The following is a 26,510-nucleotide window of genomic DNA, read 5'->3' as shown; positions in this document are numbered from 1 at the left end:
TTGTGCGTAAAGTAGTGAAAAAGAAACCATTTATGTTGGAGAGACATGACTATGCACCAATCAAACCTCCTTTACTTTCTCTTACACTTCCTCTGCTCACTCACGCACAGACATGAAGTCTGTGAATGAAATGAAAATAAAGAGGAAGAAACAAGTGCAAGGGGAGGCTGCTGAGAAGAGGAACGAAACAGTGTATTCGAGTTTGCAGTGCAGATAGAGAGAGAGTGTGAAAGTAATTTTTCCCTCCTGTCAGAGACAGTATCTCCGCCCCCTCACTCAATTGTCCCTCCCCTTTATGCTCACTGGCTAATTTCAGATATCTGGGTCACTCCCAGCCCTCCCCTCCTTATATTTCCCTCAAACACTCCAAACAGTCAGAACTCCGCTGCGGCGCTCTCCGTCTCTCCTTCTCCCTCACTCCCTCCCTCTTTCTGCTACAGGTGTGAGGAGACCTGCACCAGCCATTCACACGCATCTGTCCCTCCTAGCCGTACCCAGAGCTCAATTTCATAGCATTGATAATATCACATAATACTGACCTGACGTCATTTAGAGCATTACGCACATGTACACTTACACACCAACTTCTGTTGTGTCCTAAGACTCCTGGGCCCTGGCATCATCACCTGAATAGATGCTGTGTAAGTTTTCATGAAGTGAGATTCAAGGAAAGGCAGGATGAATTTTGACGAAGTCCTGGACCGGATTGGAGGGTTTGGACGCTTCCAGAAGACGCTTTATGTGTGGATCTGCCTCCCACAGATCTTCTTGGCCTTCCACATGTTGGTGTCTGTCTTCACTGGGGCCGTACCCCCTCACCTGTGCAGATCTGCCTTGCCTATGGGTGACGGTGATGGCCCCAGTCTGGGCTTCAACTTCAGCATTGCTCCTGGGGAGTCCTGCAAGCCCTTTCAGTCCCAGCTTAATCACACTCCAGCAATTACTGAGCACTCGTCTACTTCAAACGGCTGCACTGGAGGATGGGAATTCAGCAAGGAAGTCTTTCTCAGCACTATCGTCACAGAGGTGAGTGCTAATCTCAGAACATCACGGTTGTATAACAGGATGTGGTGGTTTGGTGATGTAACATGCAAAGCGTTGCTCTTTCTTAACGCGTCTCTCTTTCTGGTACTATCGGAGCCAGTCATGTATTGTGGTTTAGACTTCTTAAGTGCAGACTGCATTGAGAATTTCTGGCCTTCAATGATTCATTGAAGAGGTGTAGCTCACAGGACTTCAAGACAGACCAATGGAACTGCGTTCCTTTTGCGACATGTGACCAGAGAGATGGGTTGCTCACAGCAGGACATCCTGGCAGAACCTGCTTTGATTTACAAACGCTGGATATTTGCCCAACCTCACAACGGGGGCTACCTATCTGATACTGCTCTCTCCTGTCCAGCTGTTGGGCTGAGGTGGAAGAAAGTTTGGTGTCCCTTACAAAAAATAACCATGGTTTTATTACAAAAAAAAAACATGGTTATTGTAGTTAAACCATGGTGACCACAAATTAACCATGGTTTTGCTACACTAACTATAGTTTAACCATGGTATTTGTATTAAAACTGTGGTTATAAAAATGGTAATCAACATGCCAAAAAACATGGTTACTACTTTTACTATAATAAAACCAAATTTCGTGGGGTGTCTAGTAGATCTCTAGGACCGAGTTTCTGAAACAAATGAAGAAAAAGGTTGTCACTATGGCAGTACTTTCAAATGGCCCATCTTTATACCTAAAGAGTGATAAATATATGGGGTAAATATACAGTGCTAACGTAATAATATCATTCTTGTAGGGGAGATAAGGTACAAAATTTTCCCTTTAAAGATACTGCAACAGTGACAAGCCGTTGTACCTCTAAAGGTACAATTTTTGCACTTTTTTTTTCTAGGAGTTGGCTCATTAAATCCCTACTGAAAAAAATAACTGAAACAGTTTCCAGTAATAGTTGATTATATCTGGTGATAAGCTTGTCATTAGTTAGTCTAGATGCATGATCAGCGGCTACTGTACCAACTGTTGGACTTTTTTAGGGATAGCAGGCCATCTTGACCAAGCTTATTAAGACTGATAAACCACCTTGGACCAACAACAGCTAGCCATAATGTTCCACAAACTAGCTTGTATGACCTGATTATGAAGTATAACAATGTTTTTTTTTTTTTTTTTACAGTGGGATCTTGTGTGTGAAAATGCCACTTTGAACAGCATTGGATCTTCTATCTATATGTTTGGGCTGCTGGTTGGTGCTGTCCTGTTTGGTGCCCTTGCTGATAAGTAAGTAGGAGAATCTCAAGGTAACTTTACATGCATAGAGTCTCTTTCACACATTCCACTGCAGTGGAAAAACTGGGATCTAAAATTCAAGGAATGATATCAAGTTAGAAACCGTTTGATTGACATAAGATGATTTGTGAGCTGCGCGTGCCTGGACAAGAGCTTAAATACCAGGAAGCTTTGGATATTTTACATAAACAAGTCCCAGAAAAACTCTGAACACACCTATTCAGCAAGCTGACAAATGCACCTCTGTCTATAAGAAAGACAGTTCATGCTCTGTCACACTTTTGAGAAGGCTGGGAAGGCTTCTGTTCTGTGTGCAGACTTCTATTTCTGGTTTTATTTACTGATATTAATAGGCAGAAGTGCTTATTTGGCTAGCAAATGTTGTGGTATAGTGAAATCAGAAGGTTTCTGCAGTATTGGAAATCAGTAGTTTTAGAGAGCGGATCAAATAAGCAGCACATGTTCACATTTCAGAGCTGAACAGACAATAGCGGCACTGTGGTGTGAATGAACTGAAGGGAGAATGTGAAATGGAATGCTCTAAAATACTGGAAAGACTACAGATATTTACATGAGACTGTGCAACATCTACTGTATGTGGTTCTCAACAGGCTTTGCTTCAGGACTAAGATTATACACTGGATCCAATATAGTATAAAAATGAACTTTGATGGTTTCATGCTCTTGGCAGTTAACAATTCACCACACAAACAATATTGTGGTTGGCATGTTTATCCTCAGTGCAAGTAAACACATATTTAATGTAGGCTGGATCATATGTTTTATGTCAAAACATTACAAGTACTCCTTGTTACAGACTGTAGCACAATGCATATTTGTGTACCCAGGGCCTAAAATTAACACTCGTCAAGCGCCAAATGCAAGTAGAAACTCGGCATTGGTGAGTATATTTAACAGTGTCAGTCGCCAGTTGTCAGTCACGTAAAACTTTTATGAATCTAACAATGCAATGTACTAAAAACAACAGCCAGTTTTTAAAGAGATTCACTGTTTCTGATATAAGCAAATAAAATAATCTTTTCCGAACACAAGATCATTGTTATTAGCTGTTCTGTCATAAGCGGCAAGAGCGAATCAAATAATGGAACACAAAGGTCAGAGCAATGCGATGGCCACCTTGTCCCTAGACACAGTTCTAATAAGTTTTACCTGAGAAGATTGTGTGGCAATCCAACCCAGTAACTCAGGTATGTGTGGCAGCACATACCTGGGTTTACACCACCAAAAACGGTAGTCTTCAACGGACAAAAACACACACAGTTATGTCAAAATTCACAGTTTTGGTAAGTTACCTCGTGAACGTATTCTTAAATGAGTTATAAAGTCTTAAATGACCATAAAGAGATGGAGAAAATTGGATATGTGCCAGATCTGCATCATGTACATCAGGTTTTAAAGTGAAACCTAACCTGATTAAGTCTGTCATTGACGTAAATCAAAGAACAAAAGAAAAAGAGAAATCATCACACGACTGCTTTAGTCGCTGATTAACTTTTGTAGCTTGCATAAAGATTAATCTGTATAGTGTATGCATATACAATTCATAGTTTATTTGAAGACCTAAAAATATATTTTTTCCTAAAAATAGAAAATAATAGCTTTCAATTATACTGTAATGTTGAATGGCTATAATTAATAGGTAAAATTGAGGGAAAATGCATCTAATACACTGTAAAAAACGATTTGTTGAGTCAACTTAAAATAATTTGTTACCTGAAAAAACCTGCCTTAAAATTTTATTTTCAGTCAACTCCAAAAAGTTTAACTTGAAATGTTAAGTTATGCTAAGTGACAACTTATATATAGATATTTGAGTTGATTCAACTTAAAATTTTAAGGCAGCTGGGTTACTTACCTAGCTTTTAAGTTTAACAAACACAAATATCTAAGTTGTTACTCAATACAACTTAACATTTCAAGTTGACTAAACTTATTTGAGTTGACTGAACTTAAAATTTTAAGGCAGCAGGGTAACAAATTATTTTAAGCTGACTCAACAAATTGTGTTTTTTTTTTTTTACAGTGTAGAGACACCAGTAGCAGGACAAATTAAAACCATTGTAAATATGTTTAGTTATTGTAGAAGTAATAACTGCCAGTTTTTGCAAAAAGCGTTTCATGGCCGGTAAAAAAAAAAATTGGCAGGTGTGGGAAAAAGTTAGTTTTAGGCCATGTGTGTAATGTATGTGCACATTAAAAACAACTAATCTGCCTTAAAATCCTCTGTGTCTTCACACTGCAGTCTGCATCAAGCAGGAGTTTAATTAGATGCAGGGCAAGTGAAGATGATAATTTTACTCAAAGCAACATTGCATCCAGCAGGTATTCATTTTATCAGTCCAGTCATTACCTAGAAAACAAACTCATGACTTTTGTGTTACTAGCACCATTGTCAGCGAAGTATACTTTAGCGTACTTTTAAAATAAGTACTTTTTATGGAAAATTAATAAAAAATACTTACTTGAATATGTTTCCAGATACTTAATTGCATAAATGCAATTAGTTAGGAATGTTTTTTTTTGACCAGTGCAAACCTCTTTTCTAGGAACATATTACTAATTGAGCTTAATCACACAGTAGTGTATGTCTGAAATGACCTACGGTTTAATTCTGTTTCAGGTATGGCCGCAGAATGATCATATTAATTGGTCTAGCAGTACAAGCCATCTTTGGAGTGGGGGTAGCTTTCGCCCCAAATTTCTACATATACGTCCTGCTTCGCTTTGTGGTGGGCATGACTATTTCCGCAGTGATCATGAATGCGTTTGTATTGGGTGAGTAACAGATCCACAGATTAACGTCTTAAAATGATCTGTGAAAAAGAAATTGTATCGAGCATTATCATTGTAGTGGCAAGAGAATTTTCTTAATAATGAGAAGAATACATATCTTTCAAATTGTACTGTGGTTAGAGAGCAGACTCAACAGTGTCTGTGATAATGTTTAGGCTTAACACAACTTCTGCTGGCACTGGGATCTTCTGGTTTACTGTAAGTGTAGTTTATTGTCCACTGTGTGCATTTTGTCTTTTCATTCTGCAGGCACAGAGTGGACAGGCCCGAAAAAGCGCATGTTGGCAGGTGTCATCACAGATTACTTCTTCGGTTTTGGCTACATTTTGCTTGCAGGTGTGGCCTACCTCATCCGAGACTGGCGCAAGCTGCAGTTGGCCATATCTGCCCCAAGCTTCCTCTTCCTGTTCTATATCTGGTGAGTTGCACATAAGCTGAAAACACCAAAAAGCCACAATGTGATTTGTGATTTAAGTGTCCAAAATGGTCCAGGTACTCTTGAGGCTACTGTAGCTCATGTTCTTGGATGTATTCTTGTTATTCATGTATGTTTTTTGTTTGTGCATTCTCAGGGTGCTTCCTAAGTCTGCCCGTTGGTTAATGGCCAATAACAAGCATGAAGAGGCACTGGATCTGATTCATAAGGCAGCACTTACTAATGGCAAACCTCTGGTAGATGATGACATTGAGCTCTGTCAGGTATAGCATACTCTTTGACTATAAGCATAAAATCTTGTCCTTATTGCAGCTTACTATCTTCCTATCTGGCCAGATAGGAAGAGACTGTTTTACTGACTTGTAAAATTAACAAACCAAAGATTAAAGCTTGTTTTCCAAGAAGAATTATAGCGTCTGTTCCGCTTTACTCCTCCTTGGTTTCAGGCACTGCCCACGGGTGAAGACACATGGGGTTAGATTTATCTGGAAATCCAAGTGAAAAAACATAGGAATAGTTCCTCCAAACATTTATCATCGTTCATCATCCTCATGTCATTTTTAAACCCATATGACAGTCTTTCTTTCATGGAGTGCAAAAGAAAAATAATGCACTGATCCAGTACAATTAATGGAAATGTGAGCTTCATAAACAACACAAAAGCATCCAAGGTTTTTGAACAATTCTCAAAGTCCCCTCAGCACTGCACATTTTGGATATCCCTTATTTAACATGGCTGAATTACTTCATGAGCTGATTAGTAGGGTACTCCATGACCTGAGCTGATCGTGTCCAATAAGGGAAACATCCAAAATACGCAGTCATGATGTATACATATCTGAGTGCTAGATTCTAACCCACTAACTTTAACATTTGACGCCACTTTCTTTCATTTCCTAAAGTTAACTTCTGTTTGTATGGTTATTAGAGTCAAAATTTCAACTACTGCCACAAATGAGAGAATGATGAGTTGGAATATAGTAGAACCATGGACTGCTTTTATGAAGCTATCCACCTGTTTCCGAGGGGTGCTACTGTAAAAAAGAATGTGGGTACAACTTCCGGTGAGGCGGCAGTAGTAATATACCAATGGTATTTTGTGTGCTAATTAGCGAGAGGCAAAGTGTTTTTCGGATCATTGTTTACCTTGTAAAGTTGCAAACCTTTATGAGAGATGTTGTTACGGCGTTCAGGGACAACATGTGTTGTTCGAAGTTTTGTGAAGTTTGGATCGCTAAAATTTTGAGTGACTGTTAACTAGTGATGTGACATTTGAACCAAGGCATCGGAGCTTGTGTTACGGGGTGTGCCAGATGAAGCCTCGAACGTAGAAATCACGAAACCAAGGACAAACAAAGCCTCACTTTCTCTCCAGTCCCGGTTCTCTCCAGTGTCGGTTTAAACCCCCAGATATTACTTATTCATTTATATTTTTAAATTCCCAGTCATACAAGTAATATGAAAAATACAAATTATTTCAGGAAAATTAAATATTTGCCTTATGCACTTCATGTGTACATTATTCTTCTGTTACATCAGATATTCGTACTAGCATTTAATGCCACAGTTTAATGGGTAAATAAATTTATCAGAGACAGAAATTCAACAAACAAACACACAGACTGTTAGACTTATATTTGTGCACGTAAATTAGTCGATCTGTGAAATGTGTGGTGAATGCTTCGTCCGACTGTGTTTCTTTCACATGCTTCTGGCTGCTTTATTTTTTGCTAACCACCAGATCGCACTGTTTTCGACTTACTTTAAGCTTTGAATCTTTTCCCGAAATGGTCAGATGAAATGTCGGTGCTTTAAGAGGCTTCATTTGCCCATCACTACTGTCAGCTGTTGAATGAATGAGTGTTACGTCCCGCTTGTTTACTTCAAACCGGAAGACGCTCCCACTTTTGATGCAAGGGCTCATGGGGCGTAGGAAACTTGTGGATAATAGTTCAGTCTTTTTGTGTTTTGTCAAAGTCCACATTCATATTAATTGAATGGAAAATGAATGAGTACGTTGTGTACTCATTTTGTGTTCCTTGGAAAAAGTTGTACAGGTTTGGAACAACCTGAGAGTGAGCAAATATGCACAGAGTTTTTATTTTTGTGTAAACTTACATGTTAATTTGGTAGCTGTGTTTTACTAGCTGGTTTAAAATGTTGACACTTTTGATCACCAGCAAGTAATTTAGCCTGCTGGCACCCAAACCATCTTGGACCAGTTTATAGTCATCTTGGATCTGTTGTCAGTTTTGAAGTGTAAAACAGTTACCACGTCAAACTAAATTTTCCTATACGGCATAGCAGTTGTATTTGCATTTTATCTGCCATTTAACTGAGTTGCAGCTCTCTTTTGTCACATATTCAAAAGAGTCTCAGTCTCCAGCTTGTACTAGAGGTATCTAGTCTAAGAGTACTTGAAATGTGTTTCTTTTGTTTTACAGAGCCCTAAAAACTCAGAGAAACTGCAAGACCTGCGGAAGTACACTGTCATCGATTTGGTCCGAACACCCAAAATGAGGAAACAGTCCCTCATTCTCTTCTACTTGTGGTAAAAATGCACAGTTCATTGGAAATAACCCAACTTGAGCTCAAAAAGAATGATTTAATAGTTGGACTTCATGAACCATTGTTCCTGTATTCAAAATCAGGTCTAAAATGTTCAGTCTAAAAATAATATAAAGAAAATATTGATATGTTTGAAAGGGAGTGATGTGTAAGGAGTGAAAAGTAATAGATTAAGAGAATTACTCTAAAACTCTCAGTCTGAAGAACATAAATTGCATGACTACCTCTAAATAAATGAAAAATGACAGTAGAATAACCCTCATATCAAAACACCACAATGATTTCTGTTTACAAAAGCTGTTGAAGAAATTTTCAGGGGTGGGCTTTTGGTTATAATCCATTTCAGTCATATTTTCCAACATTTCCTGCTGTCACTCTCGTTTCTCATAAGTTTTACATGTTTCCCTTTTATGTTTCAAAATAACTGAAAACAAAACTGTCTTCCCAAAAAGTTGGGTACAGAGTTTAAAGGGTGCTACATAACAGGAGTGCCCTATAGCTTCCTGTTTCACAAGATAGTGACATATTTTGTTTGTTACAGGTTTGTGAATGTCCTGGTGTACTATGGGCTGTCACTCAATATTTCAGACTTTGGTATGAATATCTACCTGACACAGATGATCTTTGGCTTGGTGGAGATGCCAGCACGTACCATTACTCTCTTCACCCTAAACCGCTCACGCAGGATATCCCAGTTAGCATTCTTGGCAGTAGGCGGCCTGGCCTGCCTTCTCACCATATTCATTCCAGATGGTAGGTAAAAAAAACCAATCCTTTACTTAACTACAGCTCTAAAATCACTTGTACTTTTTGCTGATTATAATTGAGCTAATTTTGTGCTGTGCATTTTTGTTTTGCATCAGTCTTACCAGTCTTATCTTATAATCTTACCAATCTTACTTATCAAGTTGTTATTCTTCTGAAAACGTAGTTACCAGACATTATGCCTTTGACATTAATGTCCCCTAGTTTGAGTTCAGCAAGTTTTAGAGGACAATGCAGAGCCTTTTTTCCCAGCCAAGATCCACCTTCGTCACACTGTTGGTGGAAAAGTAGCACGAAAGAAGCGTATCAACATGTTTACTAGTCACTTTAACATACTCTATCTAGAAATTCCCAACTTTTTAAACTGAAGGAAACATAAAGAATCCCCAAAAATGTTGGCATGTCATGTAACAGAGTGCATTGGTGCAACATTGGATTTACCTAATACATAATAATAATTCCATCCAATAAACAGACCACAGGCTTCATTTGATGTAATGATGTCATAGCTCCTCAGTGTTCATGCCATTGTTTACTACTGTTGATGATACAGAAGCCTGGGGAATTCTGAGCCACATTTAAAAACCTTTTTTTTTTTTTTTAATAAACAAACTGTTTATATAACTTACTTACTAAAAGTGATGTCATGATTAAAATAATTTAGATTTAGAATGAAGATTTGTGTGTTACACTATTCCTCCAGGCAATTGGGAAATAAAAGACATCATCCATTGATCATTTCTGTCTTCATAGATCTGTCTGTCGTTCGCACTGTACTTGCCATGGTGGGCAAGTTCGGCATCACAGCATCTCTGTCCATTGTGTACATTTACTCAGCAGAGGTCTTCCCAACAGTCATTAGGTAAGCAAGACAATAGTTACACAAAGTATGATAACTTTATACTCAAAGCTATATGACTTTCTTTCTTCTTCATGCTTATTTTTGGATGAAATATTTCTTTAAGGGCAATGCCAACTTGTCCAGGGGTGCGTTTCCCAAAAGCATTGTTAGCCAACTATGGTCTCAAGTTCCGTCGTTACCAACATAGTTCAGTGATTCAGTGTTTCTGGAAACCATAATTCAAACGGACATTCGCAAACAGTGGTTAGAAGCATAGTTCCTTGTTAGTAAGACATATAGGTTCAATAAATTGTGCTCTTGGGCACAGTAAGCAAGCTAGCATGCAGTGCAATCTATATCTTCTATTCTATCTAAATATAAATGCATTTTAATCTATGTATTTTTTGCGTCCTCTGTAAGCGAAATGACAGGAAACAAAAAAATAGTAAAATAGTCATCAGATGCCATGTTCAATATAACTGCATTTTAGAGATCTCTAATCAGTTAAATAGCAGAAGTTATTACTCAGTGACGTCATTAACAATGGCTGTACATTGTTGAAACTAATGTGGTTTAAACGACGGAGATGCAACCGTGTTCGGGAAACAGTCGTGACAAGCTAGTTCATTTCAACAACAATGCATTGTACTAATCAGTGAGTTACGTTGTTGTATGGGAAACGTACCCCAGGCTGGGAGACCAGCTAGACAAGCTTAAAAAATCCAAGATCAGCAAACCCACCTAGACTCAATAGGCTGGTTTAATTTGTGTTTTGGACAGAATTCAGGGAATTAAGCAATTTATGACTGCAATTTGAGGTTTTTATTCAGTGTAAATTATTATTTTGATGACTGCCATGTAAATCAGATTTTATGACAATGAAGCTTGTCATAGTTTTGAATGGACCACACCTACTTACAAGTTTTGTAATATCAAAAGAAACACGGTATAACCCACAAACCCCATAACCGTGACATTCCATTTCATTGGTTGCTTCTACTGTGGTTCAGTTGGTAGTGCTCATCCAAAACTACTGCCCCACCAAATAACTGTATAATATGTTGTGACTGGCTTTTGGTTTACTCTGTTGCACATCATTTTCACTTGCAGTATTAACAGACACATTACTGACAAATTATTGTGTTGCATCAGGCCTGGTTAGGACACATTAGACTTCTCCATATTCAAACACCTCCTAGTGTTCAGTTGAGATACAGTGAGATACAGAAACATATTTCTTTCTTCTTCTCAGACAAAACGGCATAGGTATGGGTTCGATGTGTGCACGGGCAGGTGGAGTGATTGCACCCATCATCTACCTTTTGAGAAACATCAGCCGTCACGCCCCCATGGTGGTATTCGGCCTGTGCCCGCTCATAGGTGCTGCCCTCACTATGTTTCTGCCTGAGACGGCCCATAAGCCCCTGCCAGACACTATAGAGGATGTGGAGTGCACCAGAGTAAGGTGAGACACTGCACACCTATGAGTGCTAGGCCAAATATATTAATGTGATCACCATTAACTAACTATTAACTATGACTGTTGCCTCACAATAACCTCATAATTTGCTGCTTATTAATAGTTAGTAAGGTAGTTTAGGTATGGGGATTAAGGGATCTAAAATATGTCAATGCAGACTAAAGCATTCATATATGCTTTATAAGTACAGATAAACATGTAAACATAAATATGTAAACATACATACATACATACATAGACACAATCAATGGCTTTCAGTAACAACAACTTTAACACTGTGCCACTTCTTTTAACAGGCTACTAGGCTACTAAAAATCATTATTTTAACACCCTGGTGAAAAACAAGTGCACTTCCATAATGTACTTAGAGTGCTATTCTTTAGTACTTTTTAAGATAATCTTATCAACTGTATTAAAAAAAATAATAATTGTTACCACTTCTAGTACACTTGAACCCATCTCTCATACACTAGTGGGTTAAGTGTACTACAAGTAGTAACTATATTGTAACTGGTTACTTTTCACTGCAGTTTATGTTAATAATATGCATGCTAATAAGCAACTAGTTGATAGTGCAAATGGGTCCCTAAACTAAAGTGTTACCCTTAATGTTTTTATGACACTTTTTAGAGTAGATTGTAATTCTGTTCTGAGTAATTATCAATATTCATTAGATTAGAACGAAAAGCTGTATAAAATCTGTTCATTTGACAACTGATGTAGACATGTAGTATTTGTTAAGCATGCTAATGTTGGTTTTCAGTCAGCCCACATGAGATCTTTGCCCGCAAAACTCCTCTGAAATTTCTGCAGATTTTTGCAGATCTGGAATGCCCATCATCATTTTATTTTATTACTTTTAGCTAGCAATGAAAGAGTAGGATTCTTATCTTCTTTCAACACGTTTTACCATGTTTACAAATAATCTGTTTTAGATTCGGACTTAATGGTTATTTTGCTAATTGATCCAATGATCTACTCTGTCTTTTTCATTGTGAAAATATATAAATTATAATAATATAAAATATACAGTATATTTCTGTCACACATATATTTCCTGTGCACAATGCACATTTCTTAATATTAAGCCTAAAATATGTTTTAATGTCACTGTTGATGAGGACTGTATGATCTTTAAATAATATCAGTTCTTAAATGCAAAATATTTAAAGTGTGCCTAAAGTATACTTCCAATAGTTCCACTTTAGCAAATTCTAATATACTTAAGCATATCTTTAGTTGGATTTCAGCACTACAACAATTAGTTGTTCCAATTTAGCTTTTGGACTTTAAATTTACCAGTTTAGTATACTAAAAGTACAATTGCAGGGTATTTTTAACAAGTACATAAGATGTAAATGTATTTGTAGTATACTTAGCATAAATAAATGTATTTTAAATACGTTTTAGTATATTTATTTTTCACTAGGGTCATTTTCTCATAGATTACTTCAAAGCTTTAATCTGTCATAAAACATTAACATTATGAAAACATACATAGACACAATCAATAGCTTTCAGTAACAACAACTTTAACACTGTACCACTTCTTTTAACAGGCTACTAGGCTACTAAAAATCACTTATTTTAACACCCTGGTAAAAAACAAGTGCACTTCCATAATGTACTTAGAGTGCTTTATTTTCACACAGTAATTTTGTCCTTAATATACTAAAAATTATTCTTTAGTACTTTTTAAGATAATCTTATCAACTGTATAAAAAAAAAAAAAAAAAAAAATCCTATCTCTCATACACTAGTGGGTTAAGTGTACTACAGGTAGTAACTATATTGTAACTGGTTACTTTTCACTGCAGTTTATGTCTTTCATGTATCACACATGACAGGATAGATTGTTTTTTCACAAAATATTTGCACACTTTGCTGTGTCCGACTCTCTGTGGTGCTGCTTCTTCTCTTTGGCTCCATGCATGCCTGTGAAGATACAGCGATGTGATGTCAAAGCACGTCATTGCAGGACCTGATCTTTGTTTCCATCCAAGAATACAGTTTCCAGCACTGTTCGGTTATCAACAGAGTTTTTACAAAGTGAAAATACATTATCACTGTCTGCGGAATTTACTCATTTCCATCTAATTAGTCTTTTACAGGTAAAACCTATACATTTATGAGCTTATTCTTATGAGGAAAAAAAGCATATTCTTATGAGTCAAAATCAGCAGAGTTAATTAAATAACAAAATCACGTAAAAACGTATCAACATTTATTTGAAAATTACACATTTTGTCAACCATTGATAATTGCCTTAATCTTTTAAACAACTGAGAAAATACTGATCTACATTTTATAAAAATCACTTGGCAATTTCAGCAAACAAAGAATAAAGTTATTCTCATATGCGTTATTATGTACGTTATGGTCTCTGACAGCATGTTGAAATCGCTCAGGCCGCCATTTTCTCCTTTTTGTAAATCTATGACATAGTCAAAACATCCAGTAGTGTGGGTTTTCCAGGAAATGCATGTACTGTACATCAAGAGTGCCCAACCCTGTTCCTGGAGAACTACCTTCCTGCAGAGTTTAGTTCCAACCCTGATCAAACACACCTGTCTGTAATTATCAAGTGCTCCTTCAGTTCTAATTAGCTGGTTCAGGTGTGTTTGATCAGGGTTGGATCTGAACTCTGCAGGAAGGTAGATTTCCATTAACACGGTTGAGCACCCCTGCTCAATGCATGCATTACCTTTTTTTTACCAGGAAAGGAGTGGTTTTTGGTGCACAAAGTTGTTTTTGTCTCTTACAGCGAAAATCTTCATTTAAACCCTGTGACATGGTGTCAAACCAACCACAATTTGACTTGGCAGAGAAATGCTGCCCTGAAATGACTTGGCTCATTCAACTGTAGTATGCAACATAAAGTTTATGAGACCATAAAAATACTGATAGTGAATATTAAGAGTTTAGATTTTTGGGCCATTCCGCTATATGAAGTCCGAACAGATTTAACACACCTTTGAACATTACAAAGCAAAATCACATTATGCATTAAATCTTTTTTTTTCTTTTCGACAAAATGTTTTGAAACTACTATTTTGTGACATTTATTGTATCGATACAGAAGTGCTAAAGTTAAACCATAAAAAGATTGTCAACACTTATTGATAATTAGCATTTCTCTCAGCTATAGTGATATACTCTTTGATGTGCTGTACATTTTTTGCAAAATAATAATAGTAATAATAATAATAGTAGTGTTCTGCTCTAATCCATTCTGCAGATTCTCCGCCCAAATCCACACAGAAATGCTGAAAACATCAGCAGATTCCATTTGGGCCTTGTTTTCATTTACCCTTGGAGATTTCATAAATGTGCATTCCTGCAGTTTACAATGTTTTATTAAGTTTTGAACACGTATTGGAAGACTGTTAATTAATTTCTTGTTGTTTTGAGTATTTTATTTGTACTGGTTGTGGTTAGTCCTTGACACTTACAATAGGATGCCAACATGTTGCCAGCACCCTCACAAGAAATATGTTAAAAATTATTTTCTGTCCCCGGGATTTGGATCCCCCCCACCCCCTCCCCTTTCCATTTTTTTTTTTAATAAGGAAGGCTGGATAGAACATAAACTACAAATCAAAACAACTAAGCTCTTTAACCACCTCAAGAAAGCCACACTGTTTTATTAAGAACATATTTTATTCAGAGCAGATCACAGTTAAACCTGATACACATGAAATGTGGTTGATCTTTGCCCTCATTTGCCTTACAGCGCTATGGCTGAGAAGTCACAACATGCTTTGTATGAAGAGTGTCCCAAACAGAACCCTGACGTCATCCTCTGAACTGTGAGCCTACAGTAGACTGTCACCAAACAACCATTTCAGAAGGAAAGACTTTTCATGTGTCATTTCCAACTTTTCTGTCCAGGAGTACCTGAATGTAACGTGCACTCTTAGAAAAAAATGTACAAGGCATAAAACAACAAAAGTAACAAAAGCTAAGAGGTACATCTTTGTACCTTGTTTACCACTAAATTGTACATATTAGTGCCTTAAATGTGCATATTATTACTTTAAAAATACATATTAGTACCTACAGTGAACATATTAGTATCTTTTGAAAGCGTACTGCCCCTGTGACTTGTACCTTTTTTTTTTTGAGAGTGTAGTATGGAATGCAGCAAAATGTAGGCAAGAGATATACATTACTGATCTTGGATTGGAAGCAGTTTTATCACAATTGTACAATAATATACATTGATATGATGTCATTTTTATGTTGGTTTTATTGTTGTTGGGCTGAGTTTTTTTTTTTTTTTTTAATGGATAAATTTGAAGTCTTGCATTTTAAGAGACCAGTTAATCTCCAGCTGTGTTTTACTCTGCTTGCCAGGTTTGTGAATTTTTGGATATGTGCAGTTATAGGCTGCATCTTTTTTTTTTTTTTTTAATGTGACTCATTTTGATTCGTTTTGTAAGTGTGAGAGCTAGTAGTGATGTAAATACACACACACACACACTGGTACTTTTATGGGGACATTCCATAGGCATTATTATAAACTGTATTTACTGTCCTCTTACCCTAACCCTAAACCTGCCCCTCACACAAAAATTTTTAGATTTTTAGATTTTCAAACACTTCATTCTGTATGATTTATAAGCTTGTTTCCTCATGGGGACCTTAAAAGGTCAAAACTGAATGGTATTGCTATACTTCTGGGGACATTTGGTCCCAATAACATAGTGAATATCAGTACACGCAAACACATATTTACTGTGCACTGATTTCTTCATACATGTCTTGCATCTTTCTCAAAAAGCCCATTCAGGCTACAGGAATGCATTGAAATACTCCTCACAAACTCATCAACACAAACTTTTTTTGTCACCCATCAATAGTTTACCAGTTTTCACTGGGTGGAAGAACCAGATACCTGCTGGAATTCAAATGTTTTAAGTGTCAAACATAAAAATATCCAAACATTTCAGTGCATTTCAGTGTTAAGTCCGAATTTAGCTGTTTATGTTCACCTATAGCTGATAGATACTATTATAACTATAATGCCATCAGTTAACCTCCATGACCTGATATTTAGAACTTTAGTAACTGGCTCAAAAATGAACCTCCTTTGCTTGAATGCCAACCTCAATAAGAGTCTGTTTATATGGCTATAAATACTTTACTAACTGCTGCTTCCAAACTTCTTAAAGCATTTTTACAATCACTAAAGCTCACAGTCAGCCTTAAAAGAAAGGAGAGAATAGAAACAGAAAAACTACCTTTTAAAAAAAAACAACAACAACAACAAAAAAAAAAAAAAAACAGATAACCACATGCCATCTCTGAATGGTGAAGCAGTTTGCAGGCCAGATTCCCCTAGTGAAAAATAAATATACTAAAATGTATTTAAACTACATTTATTTCAAGTTACGTATACTACAAATACATTTATACATTTACATATAATGTACTTAATATAAATACCCTGCAATTGTACTTTTAGTATACTAAACTGCTATACATAAAGTCTGCTAAATTCAAACAACTAATTTTGCACTAAATGCACTTTAATTGGGTGGAAGTAGTGCTGAAGTCCAACTAAAGATATACTTAAGTATATTTGATCGCAGGTATACTTTAGGCACACTTTAAATATTTTGCAATTAAAGACTGATATTATTTAAAGATCATACAATCCTCATCAATAGTTACATTAAACATACATAGGCTTAATATGAAGAAATGTGCATTGTGCACAAGTAGTACTCCAAATAAAGTTTATATCAGTATTTTTATGTCAGTAAGTCTTGAGCGGTATGTCAGTAAATATGTTAATAGACTTGAACTATACTTAGTATTAAATAAATGCATTTTAAATCTTACATTTTTAAATTACTGTTTTTTTTACTAGGGTCAACATTCAGTTTCTCATATTAAAGATGTAGTGTTAAACAGAATTGCAAAAGTAATGATGCTGTGCCAAAAAGGTAGTCCCACTCCAACTCCAGTACCATTGGTTCAAGAAATGCTGTACCTATGGGCCACAGACTGGATTTTTAAAATTATTTTTAGCCTACTATCACCACCTTCTGGAGAAAAAATGGTACTGATTCTTGATTATTTTTGCAGAACCTGTTTTCTAGATTCAGATCCTACTTAAATTACTTTACTGGGGTCTTCTGTATTTCTAAACTATTGTGTTTGTGTATTTTATAGTGTATTTACCAAATAATTTCATTTTATACATATGCATTACTTGGTTTTATATATTTTTATAAAACTGAAAGTGGGTTTATCATGAGGGGGTTTATGCAAACTATACATTACAGTAATAGTACATTTTAATTATTTAAGTTTTCGTCTCTGTTCTCTGTGTGAACGTAAAGATATAGATTTATGTCAAACACTAGTACAAATTTTTCAAAGTCACTAAGGTAAAGTAGCTGGTTAACATAGATGAGGTTTTGTGGAAATTGTCAGAATTGTGATAGTCATGGAATCAAGACAATGTGTCCTGTAGAAATAGATTGTTTTGTGAGGTGCTGCCATTCGCAGCACACATACATTGCGTGTCTCTGGTCATGAAACACTATCCAAGGACTCAAGACCACAAATGGCATTTCAATGAGTGTGTGACAGCAGCTGCAGCCGTCCCATCCGTGTGACACTAAACCAGTGTGCTCTCAGACTGAAAGCCTTTATACAGTGCCTGCTGTCGTAAACCACACAAGAAGGTAATTTATGACCCAAAATGCAATTGTACTGGATACAAGCAGAGGTGGACACTGACAAGAGGTAAAATATTGTTTTGGAAACCTTCCACATACATTGACAATACCCCCCTTTTTCAGTTTAGTTCCTCATCATCTAAGATCTTCTGTAAGTGTTTTTAAGAAAAAAAAAAAAAACATGTTTGTCTTCCTCATTCTGACATATGAATGAAGGTGGTCCTGTTAACTGATCTTGATTGTTTTTTTTTGTTTGTTTTTTTTATGGAAGCCCATTTCTACAGCAGAAAGAAAGAAAGAAAGAAAGAAAGAAAGAAAGAAAGAAAAAGAAAGAAAGGCATTTAAACTTCTTTTTAATGTCAATTCTGATTTTTTTTTAGAAAATAATTACCTTTATTTTTTTATTTTGTGGATAAACAAAACAAAACAATTGTGAGATGTAAAATCTGAATTGTGAAAAAAAAGGTCAGAATTTAAGGTCAGAGTTTATCTCCCAATTCAGTTTATATATGACATTTCAGATTTTTTTTCCCTCTGAAATGCAAGAATTATATAAAGATATGAATGAGATATAAACTTACAATAGCAAAGGTCTATATAGTAAAATAATAATAGTATTTTGGGGAGAAAAAAAAAAATCCTGTGCCAGAAACAGGCTTCCATAGTTTTTGGGTAGTTAGTTACCAAATCTTTTTTTTTTTCTTTTTTCTGCACAAAAATTTTACGTGCAGAAAAAAGTACGATTGCCTTTTGTTCTTGTGTTTAATGTTAGCATTGATCAGTAGAAAGCACTAGTGGCAAATGGGTAATTGTTGCGATGTGGAAGACCTCAGTGACTTGAGAATTTATGACAAAAAAAAAACAAACCTACAAAAGAAGCTCTGTATCTAGCAATAGACTCCATACAATGACAGTTCATAGTGACTTCATCTGTCAGACTCTAGAAGGAATAATAATAACACTTTTATGGTACAGTAGCCTATAGTCATCAGAAGCCAAATGTGTTTCCACAAAAAGTATATTTATTTGCTATTTACTGATAATGTTTCCCTACACTTGTGAAGATATATTAGTATAATAGCTTTGTGTGACTAAAATCACAACATGTCAGCTATTTCTCTCTGTGTGTGTGTGTGTGTATTCTGGTATTCCCTACATTATGGGGACCAAATGTCCCCACAAGTATATAAGTACCAGTAAATTTGGATCAACTGTGGGGAATTTTTTTGGTCCCCATGAGGAAACAAGCTTATAAATCATACAGAATCAAGATATAAATAAATAAATAAATAAATAAATAAAATTAAATAGATCTAAAAATGCAGAAAGTTCTGTGCAATGGGTAGGTTAAGAGGCAGGTTAGGGTAAAGTGATAGAAAATACAGTTTGTACATGATGGCTAGCTCTTCTTTGTCATTTCTTTCATGATTGCATCCATAAGTCAGAATTTTTCTTTAAGGATGAGTTGACCTATAAATGTACGGTGAACACTGACCACAAGATGGCCTTTTAGGAAAACGTTTTTCACTGAGAGTAAACTATGATGACTGGTCGACAGATGGAAGCATCGAGCCAAACATCACTGATTCCCATACTAAGCAGACTGTGCAACATCCATTCAACATCAACACATTTAAATCTGTCTGTTCAACCTACTGTTTTACAGCGTCTTATACAGCACACAACATCTATAATACTATAACTATAATAACAGCCTCGACCGCTTTACTGTTTTAATAATCTTATAATAAACATAGGCCTATTCAGAATACATCTTTCATTAGAACGCTACTTTACTAAGGAAATTGCGTTGTTACAAAAGTCCCTGCCTTGTAAACATAGTGGCCTCTATAGATTACTGATAATAGTATCCACACCAAAGATAGCATTCTGTTTATTATAAGCGTGGCTGCAATTTTAACGCAAGATTTAATAAGTTTAGTCATTAACGCATTAATCGCAGATATGCTGTTTTGTCCCAAAAGGATTTTACCGGGGAGGCGGTAAAAAATAATGGAAAAATAATGGAATTCCTTAATGGACGGAGCGCTGTAAAACAGCCATTCGGCGTGAACTTTTTAACGCTTAACATGAAAACCATGAATAAGGAGCCATTAAACTGACACATGTGTCATTCGCCCCGGCGTGTTCAGCCCTTCGCCCAGACGCCTACCCTGTTTACAAACCACCGAGTGAGTGCTGATTGACAACCGTCTCAGCCAATGAAATACTCGATCTCGTGTTAAACGCGATCCAGAGCATTCTTTTGGCTGAAGGAGACGTCAATCAAAACGCAGCGCCATTGAATTTCATTATGCTGCCGCTGCGCCATCATCCGCCAGCCGCTCGGAGCAGTGAATAATATCCTGCTGAAATCGCTATTTACTCGCCGCTCTCTGATCGCCCGTTATTCTTTACACCATCACGGATATCTTTGTGATAGGTTTGTGTGCCATGGAAAACCTCAAGACAGGACTTTAGGCTGTTATCTGGGTAAGTGCATTATTTGTGTTGGTTATTGTAGTTTAATAGAAATGGAAGCGTGCTCACCATCCTTTGCATTTCCATACATGCCCTCGTTCTTCACATATAAACATATCTATAGTAATAATAAGTCTGTGTGACTGGATTTGTCCTAGGGATGCTGCTGCTGTGATTTTTGTTGCATGCAGTGATTGTAACACTGCAGACACAATGTTGCTTTTACTGTTACTGATATTTTTAGATGCAGTCAATATAGTTTGCTCACGCTCCTGACCTCAGTTATTCTGCTGTGTCGGCACAAACCTGCAGTACGCATCCTTCACTTCAGCTCAAACCCTCTCCTGCAGCTCAAAATTTGTTTATTAACGCCTGCTGGGTTGTTGTTGCTTCAACTAGGTCATCATAACATAGTCAAGTCATTTTTTAATGAATTGTTTTGTGTTTGGGTTTGTGTGTGTGTGTATGTACTGAATATTAGCATGACAGTTGTGCGAATATTAGGGGCACCAGTACAATTGTGAGTGTTATACTGACTTACATTTTAGACACAGGAGTTACTTTGTCTATTATCGCTCCTCCAACAAAAATAGTTCCTAATGAAAGCTAGAAAAGGATCAGATGTTGTATGTTTTCAAGTCTTGGTGGTCTTTTGCTTCTGAGTGAGTAAGTGGTTTTGAACTAATCTGTTGATTAAATGCTTCTTGGACGTATTATAGCCTACATTTAAGAGTTTAAAAGAGGCTTGTCACCACCTACTGGCATAATCTCCAAAAAGAGTCACTGAAAAATTTCCACCTCCTGCATCAGCCTGTCTGGAAGGCTGCAAACGACTCATTTTGCACACATAGGTTTATTCACATTTTTGTCCAGTTGAATTGTAGACTGTCCCTCCCTGACATCCTCTGCTCAAATTTTCATTCATCTCTATTACAGTTGTGTATTTTGGTGCATGATCCCCTGGAAATGCAATATGTGGTTTCAATTCTGCTGCCTGTACTCACTGGCACTCTAGATACAGATTTTTGATCACCTGAGCCATAAATATCATTTGACTAATCACTCTGGAACCACAGAATTATTTCTAGTTTCACTAGAGAATTTTACAACACTCTTTCATGGGGTGTTCTGCTTTGAACACCATAGGTTCAACTTTGATACTGAGGCTTAGGTCTGTGCTCGTCTGACTCAGAATGTATTCTCTGCCCAAAATGCAATTTGGATAGTTTAACAGATCAGAGTTCAAAACCAAGTTCTACTGCATGTTTATTAAATGCACTGACCCAGTTTTAGAACATAAGTCATTTTGTTCTATCTGTGACTCACCTTGCCTGTAATGTTTGTATACTTGAAGTACAGAAGTATTGGGTTTTTTTAATGTAACCTGTGAAAAGCAACAGCTATCACTCATAGTAAACTTAGTGAGAACATTTTAGCATAACTGTGATTCACTCACATGTACTAATTTACTTACTACTACTTGTACACATTATTTCAAGTCAAAACGTTAATCACTTCTGAAATCTCATTTGTGCGTGCACACATTCATATCTGGTATCTGCAAAATGTCTTTTTTGTTCCACAAAAAGAGAGAGAGAGAGAGAATGTATTTGAAATGGCAGAAATTCCTTTACAATAAAGCAACTTTGTATTGCATCTGTTCGAATGTTCTATAAAACATAAAATATCATGAGCTGCCTACATAGTAGTGTTGTCACAATACCAAAATTTTGACTTCGATGCGATACCTGACTAAAATATCATGATGCTACTACTGAACCGATGCTACGAAAAAAACATAGAACAACAGGAAAAGTAATTGGATAATAGATTATTCAAATGGAAATGATAGTTATTTTATCTATTAAGCATTTCATCTCCCCTTTAAAAAAAAATAAAATAAAACTACACAGGATTATGGTAAACAGCTATCGAGCCTACAGGTATGTAGAGATCTTTGCTTTATTGGTAAGTTAGCTTAAAGGATAAAGCCAAATCTTATTTCATGATATAGTAATTTTATTTCACAACAACAATTTACATCATGACAGTCATTTTTTGTTATTTTATCTTTGTTATTAATAATAAGAACCTAGATGCAAGTAACAAACTAAATGACAACTAAACACATACTAAAACAAAGACACAAATGAAATAAATAGGGCACTATGAAATCTGTTTTATTTTTTCCTAAATTCCATTTTAATTTTTCTAAACTCTATTTTAATGGTTACATTAAACAAAGATTTATCAAAAAGCATGTCTAATTAATTGATGATGAATTCATGAAACTTTCAGAATTTAACAGCAATTTATTAAAAGTTTAACAAATATTAAGTTTTTAAGGCCCTATGAAATACGTTTTATTATTTTTCTCAAATTCAGTTTTGTTTGTGAGTCTCTATTTTCCATGAATTTTCTGGATTCTATTTTAATTGTTTCATTACATTTTAATAATCAAAAGCATGTCTAATGATAATTAATTTATTATAGGCTATTTATTTATTTATTTTTCAGAAATAATGTCTTGTGTATTTACAATTTTCTGGTAAATAAATTCTGGTAAATATTTTTTCTGGTAAATATTCCTTAAACATTGTTTTGATAAGATTTTTATTAGTAGTAGTAGTAGTAGTAGTATTATCTTTACATTAAGTAATATATTAATATATTTCTGACTGTCAAGTTAAACCGAACCTTTATTTTGATGGGTTGCTGTGAAGACCTTTATGGTCTTCATTATATGACAATAGTTTTCCGCAAAAGAAACGGTAAACTGCTCATTAAGTGACTCTCGGAGCAGTTCTAGAGATTATGTTCATGTGTTCATGTACTCGTATATTGAGGCGGCAGAGGCTGAAAACACCACGAGCGCCATGCGTATCTAAACAAATCTGCGCTTCTGCGCCATTCACTAACACAGACACGCAGACATAAGCCTCTTATTAAAATGCATTCTTAAAATACCAGTACTAGTGAAATGCGTAATCGTGCTGTTTTTTAAAAGCAGGGTATCACGATACTTTTTAAGTACCGGTATATTGTGCAACACTACTACATAGACAGCATTTTTGTAGTGCATGATAATCAAAAATACTGTCTAGGAAAGCAGCCCTTCTATGTGTCTGCCAGGCAGTGTGTAGTCTTAAATCTTGCTTTGTTTGATTCATTCTATCATCATAATCAGATGCACTCATGAACCTTTGTACAGCAACACACAGTAACCCTCCTACATATCACACACACTAACTGTTCCATCTGGAAAAATTAAGTAGGCTTAGTGGGATGTGTGGCATCTCTTTTGGGGGTTGGTGGAAATCACACACATACTGTTTTCTCTGACTTTCTCTCCTTCTATTTTTTCTTGAAAAGAAGTTAGTAGGTAAAAAAAAAGGTATATTGTTTCTCAAAAAATAAATTAAAATGGCATGCTCTTTTCTCTGCCATTCACCCTGCACCCTTAGGGTGTAAATCTGTATCTGTAAATTTCCGTCACCATCCTTCCATTCATATTCCAAACTGCTAGTCCTGGGTAGGGTCCCACTGTCACAGACTGCAAGCAGGGAAGCACGCTGGATGAATTGCTAGTGTTTTCCATTATGTTTTAAAAACAAATACAATTAATGGGGGCTGAAATTCTCAAAAAGGACACAATAACACCATGAAAAGGAGCTATATGATCTAAGCACTATATTCCAAGCCTTCTTAAGACATATGATTTGATAAGAAGACCAAAAATTATTTCTTTGTTATTGCTTTCCTTTTCTTGTCCATAACAATCATGAGAAAAGTAGAGTTTGTGAAATAATCATTCTTTTGAGTAAGGTCACTTCGGGGGAATTGGTTCACAAAAAACAGGAACCATGAGGTTCTTCAGTGAACTTTTTCAGTGATTCACACTGTAAAATCCAATAGTTTACCTTACTTAGATATAATTAGTTATCTTTACTTAGTTGCTATACTTACTAGGTTTTATTAAGTTACAGCTACTTTCAAGCGAGTAAAACAGTTTACTTACTACTTTGAGTGACGCTTACTTAAAATATTCAAGTAGCCACAAAGGAACCAATAACATTAATAAACCAGTGAGAGGCAGCAGTGCACTAATATGTTGCTAATTTGCAAAATAACAACAGAAGAAGAAGAAAAGCAATTTTTTTTTGAGGTGGCAATTGTTAATCTGCAGTTATTTTCATAGTTACATTTTCATAGTTACATTTTATAGTTTACATTTTTTTTATATTTATTAATGATTTTTTCAATTTTGTTGTTCTTCAATAAACACCTTAAGAAACTTTATTGGGTTGAGACAGTCTTTTAATATTTGTGGTAATGTGCTCAAGTCACAAACTTCAACATTCAGCATGTGAATCACAACAATGGTAACAATTCAATTTTATTTTTTTTTATTAATTGTGACAATAACCATTATATTATTTTATTTTCTCTTTTTGTTGTGTTACTGCTGACACAAGTCAGTAAATAAAATTAGCAAATAAAAACAACAACAGTAAAACAAAGCAATTGCATAATTTATTCATGCCGCAATGCACTCTGGGAGTCAGTGAGTAGCGATACTAAGTCAAGTGTAAGCCTAAAGTAAATGATCAAGTACCCCCTACAGTTCTTTTTTAGTTACTAGAGCTCCCGTGTAAGTAAACTATACTAACTAAGCATTTGTCAGTACAACATACTATTCTTATTTCACTTTACTTAGTTTTTTTAAGGCAATCGGTTTGCATGCTTTTTTTAAGTAAGCCCAACTAATTAGATTTTACAGTGCAGTCGCAGCATTTGGGTTTAACAACAGCAAGTTTCTGGAGTCATCAGTACATAACAGCTAAAACAAGGACAGTCATTCATGACTAATCATTTGTCACTTCAATCATATTGTTTTACAACACGCATTCTAACACACAGTTCATTGCTCTGTTCATCAGTTCAGGTCATTTTATTGGTAATTTAGAAACACTCATGCACCATTTTGTTCATGTTATCATGATTTGCTTGGGATTGTATATGTTTGTTACATTTTATTATTAGAAACCTTACATTGGTATTTGCTGGTGGAAACACTACGCAAAACCACTTCCAGGAAATGTAGTCAAATTCTCCTTAACCACCAAAGCAGTTTGCATCTCATATTCCAGTTAACTAATTATTTTGAAATATTTGACTCTTTTTCTGGTGTTAATCAAATAACCCAATGCTTCTTAAGGTTTACTTGCTGAAATTGTGTAAATTCTTAGCATAAAGAAGAAGTCATATTCATAATGTGCATCACATAGGAAGCAGCTGAATGAAGCAGCTGGTCATAACATCAGTCTGCAGAACGCTGGAAAGGTAACCGTGGAAACACAGACGAACGTTCGGAACATTCTGGGATTTTATTCCACTTGCTGTTCTGACCGGGATGTACGTTTAAGCTGGAGGGTTTGCTGAGATGAAAATATCTTATTTCTAGATAGTATCATGTCATCCTGTTTTGCTCACCCTCTGTTAGATTTGTTCTGGGAGCAGACATATGGGGCTCATCTCATAGAGACGTGTTTATGCCAATAGACGTAGCCTTAACTGCCCCGCCTGCAATCCGGACGTGTTCTAGAGTCTGTATTCCAAACGGTGTAAGGCTTTATCATAATACTGCAGGTAAAATGGCCCATGTTGTGGAACAGAGCAGAACAAAGATGATAGACTGTGTGTTGGCTGTAGAGACACAGAAACATACATACTTACTGATATCTACCAGAAAAATCAAGGTGGTAAATGTATCCCCACTTTTATTTTGTACAACATAGTAACTACCAATGTATGATGCATTGTTGGAGACTGTTTCCCAAAATGGTGGTAACTTTGTGTTGTTTGAACCGTTTTGGTTTAACAATCTAGTGCTCTGTTCGAGATTCAGAGTATTGCTGTAAATAATGAACATGACTCCAAAACGACTTCAGTATTTTTGTTCTGTCGTTTTGCTTTATTTCCGCATGTTTGATTTAATAAGGGATCCCTCTTACATCATACTATGGGGTTTGCGCAGGTTGCTAGAGCACATTCGCAGATGCACACTCTTCACAAATGCCAATATCATTATCTTAAACTTTAATTTGACATTAATTAGACATTAATTTGTATACATATTAAAT

At 35.9% G+C, this 26,510-nt stretch overlaps 2 protein-coding genes across 2 annotated transcripts in view; both read left to right on the top strand.

Annotated features, from left to right (window-relative positions):
• The first annotated feature begins 379 nt into the window (after window positions 1-379).
• si:dkey-119m7.4 (uncharacterized protein LOC560629 homolog) lies at window positions 380-15,455 on the top strand. The gene is made up of 10 exons (XM_051137913.1): window positions 380-1,026; window positions 2,178-2,281; window positions 4,932-5,086; window positions 5,354-5,522; window positions 5,677-5,803; window positions 7,985-8,091; window positions 8,650-8,861; window positions 9,627-9,735; window positions 10,967-11,179; window positions 14,928-15,455. Exons 1-10 carry the CDS (start codon window positions 679-681, stop codon window positions 14,998-15,000), a joined length of 1,617 nt encoding a protein of 538 aa, XP_050993870.1. The 5' UTR covers window positions 380-678; the 3' UTR covers window positions 15,001-15,455.
• Window positions 15,456-20,190: 4,735 nt separating this feature from the next.
• The window catches only part of fynb (FYN proto-oncogene, Src family tyrosine kinase b), a 65,293-nt gene continuing 58,973 nt past the window's right edge, over window positions 20,191-26,510 (top strand). Inside the window, 1 exon segment of the mRNA XM_051138274.1 lies at window positions 20,191-20,379. The gene's annotated coding sequence lies outside the window, so the exon portion shown is untranslated.

Source organism: Labeo rohita, chromosome 20, assembly GCF_022985175.1.
Source record: "Labeo rohita strain BAU-BD-2019 chromosome 20, IGBB_LRoh.1.0, whole genome shotgun sequence".
NCBI classification, from domain to species: Eukaryota; Metazoa; Chordata; class Actinopteri; order Cypriniformes; family Cyprinidae; genus Labeo; species Labeo rohita.
Note: the sequence above shows the minus strand (reverse complement) of the source record. Positions and strands in the feature narration are given on the sequence as shown.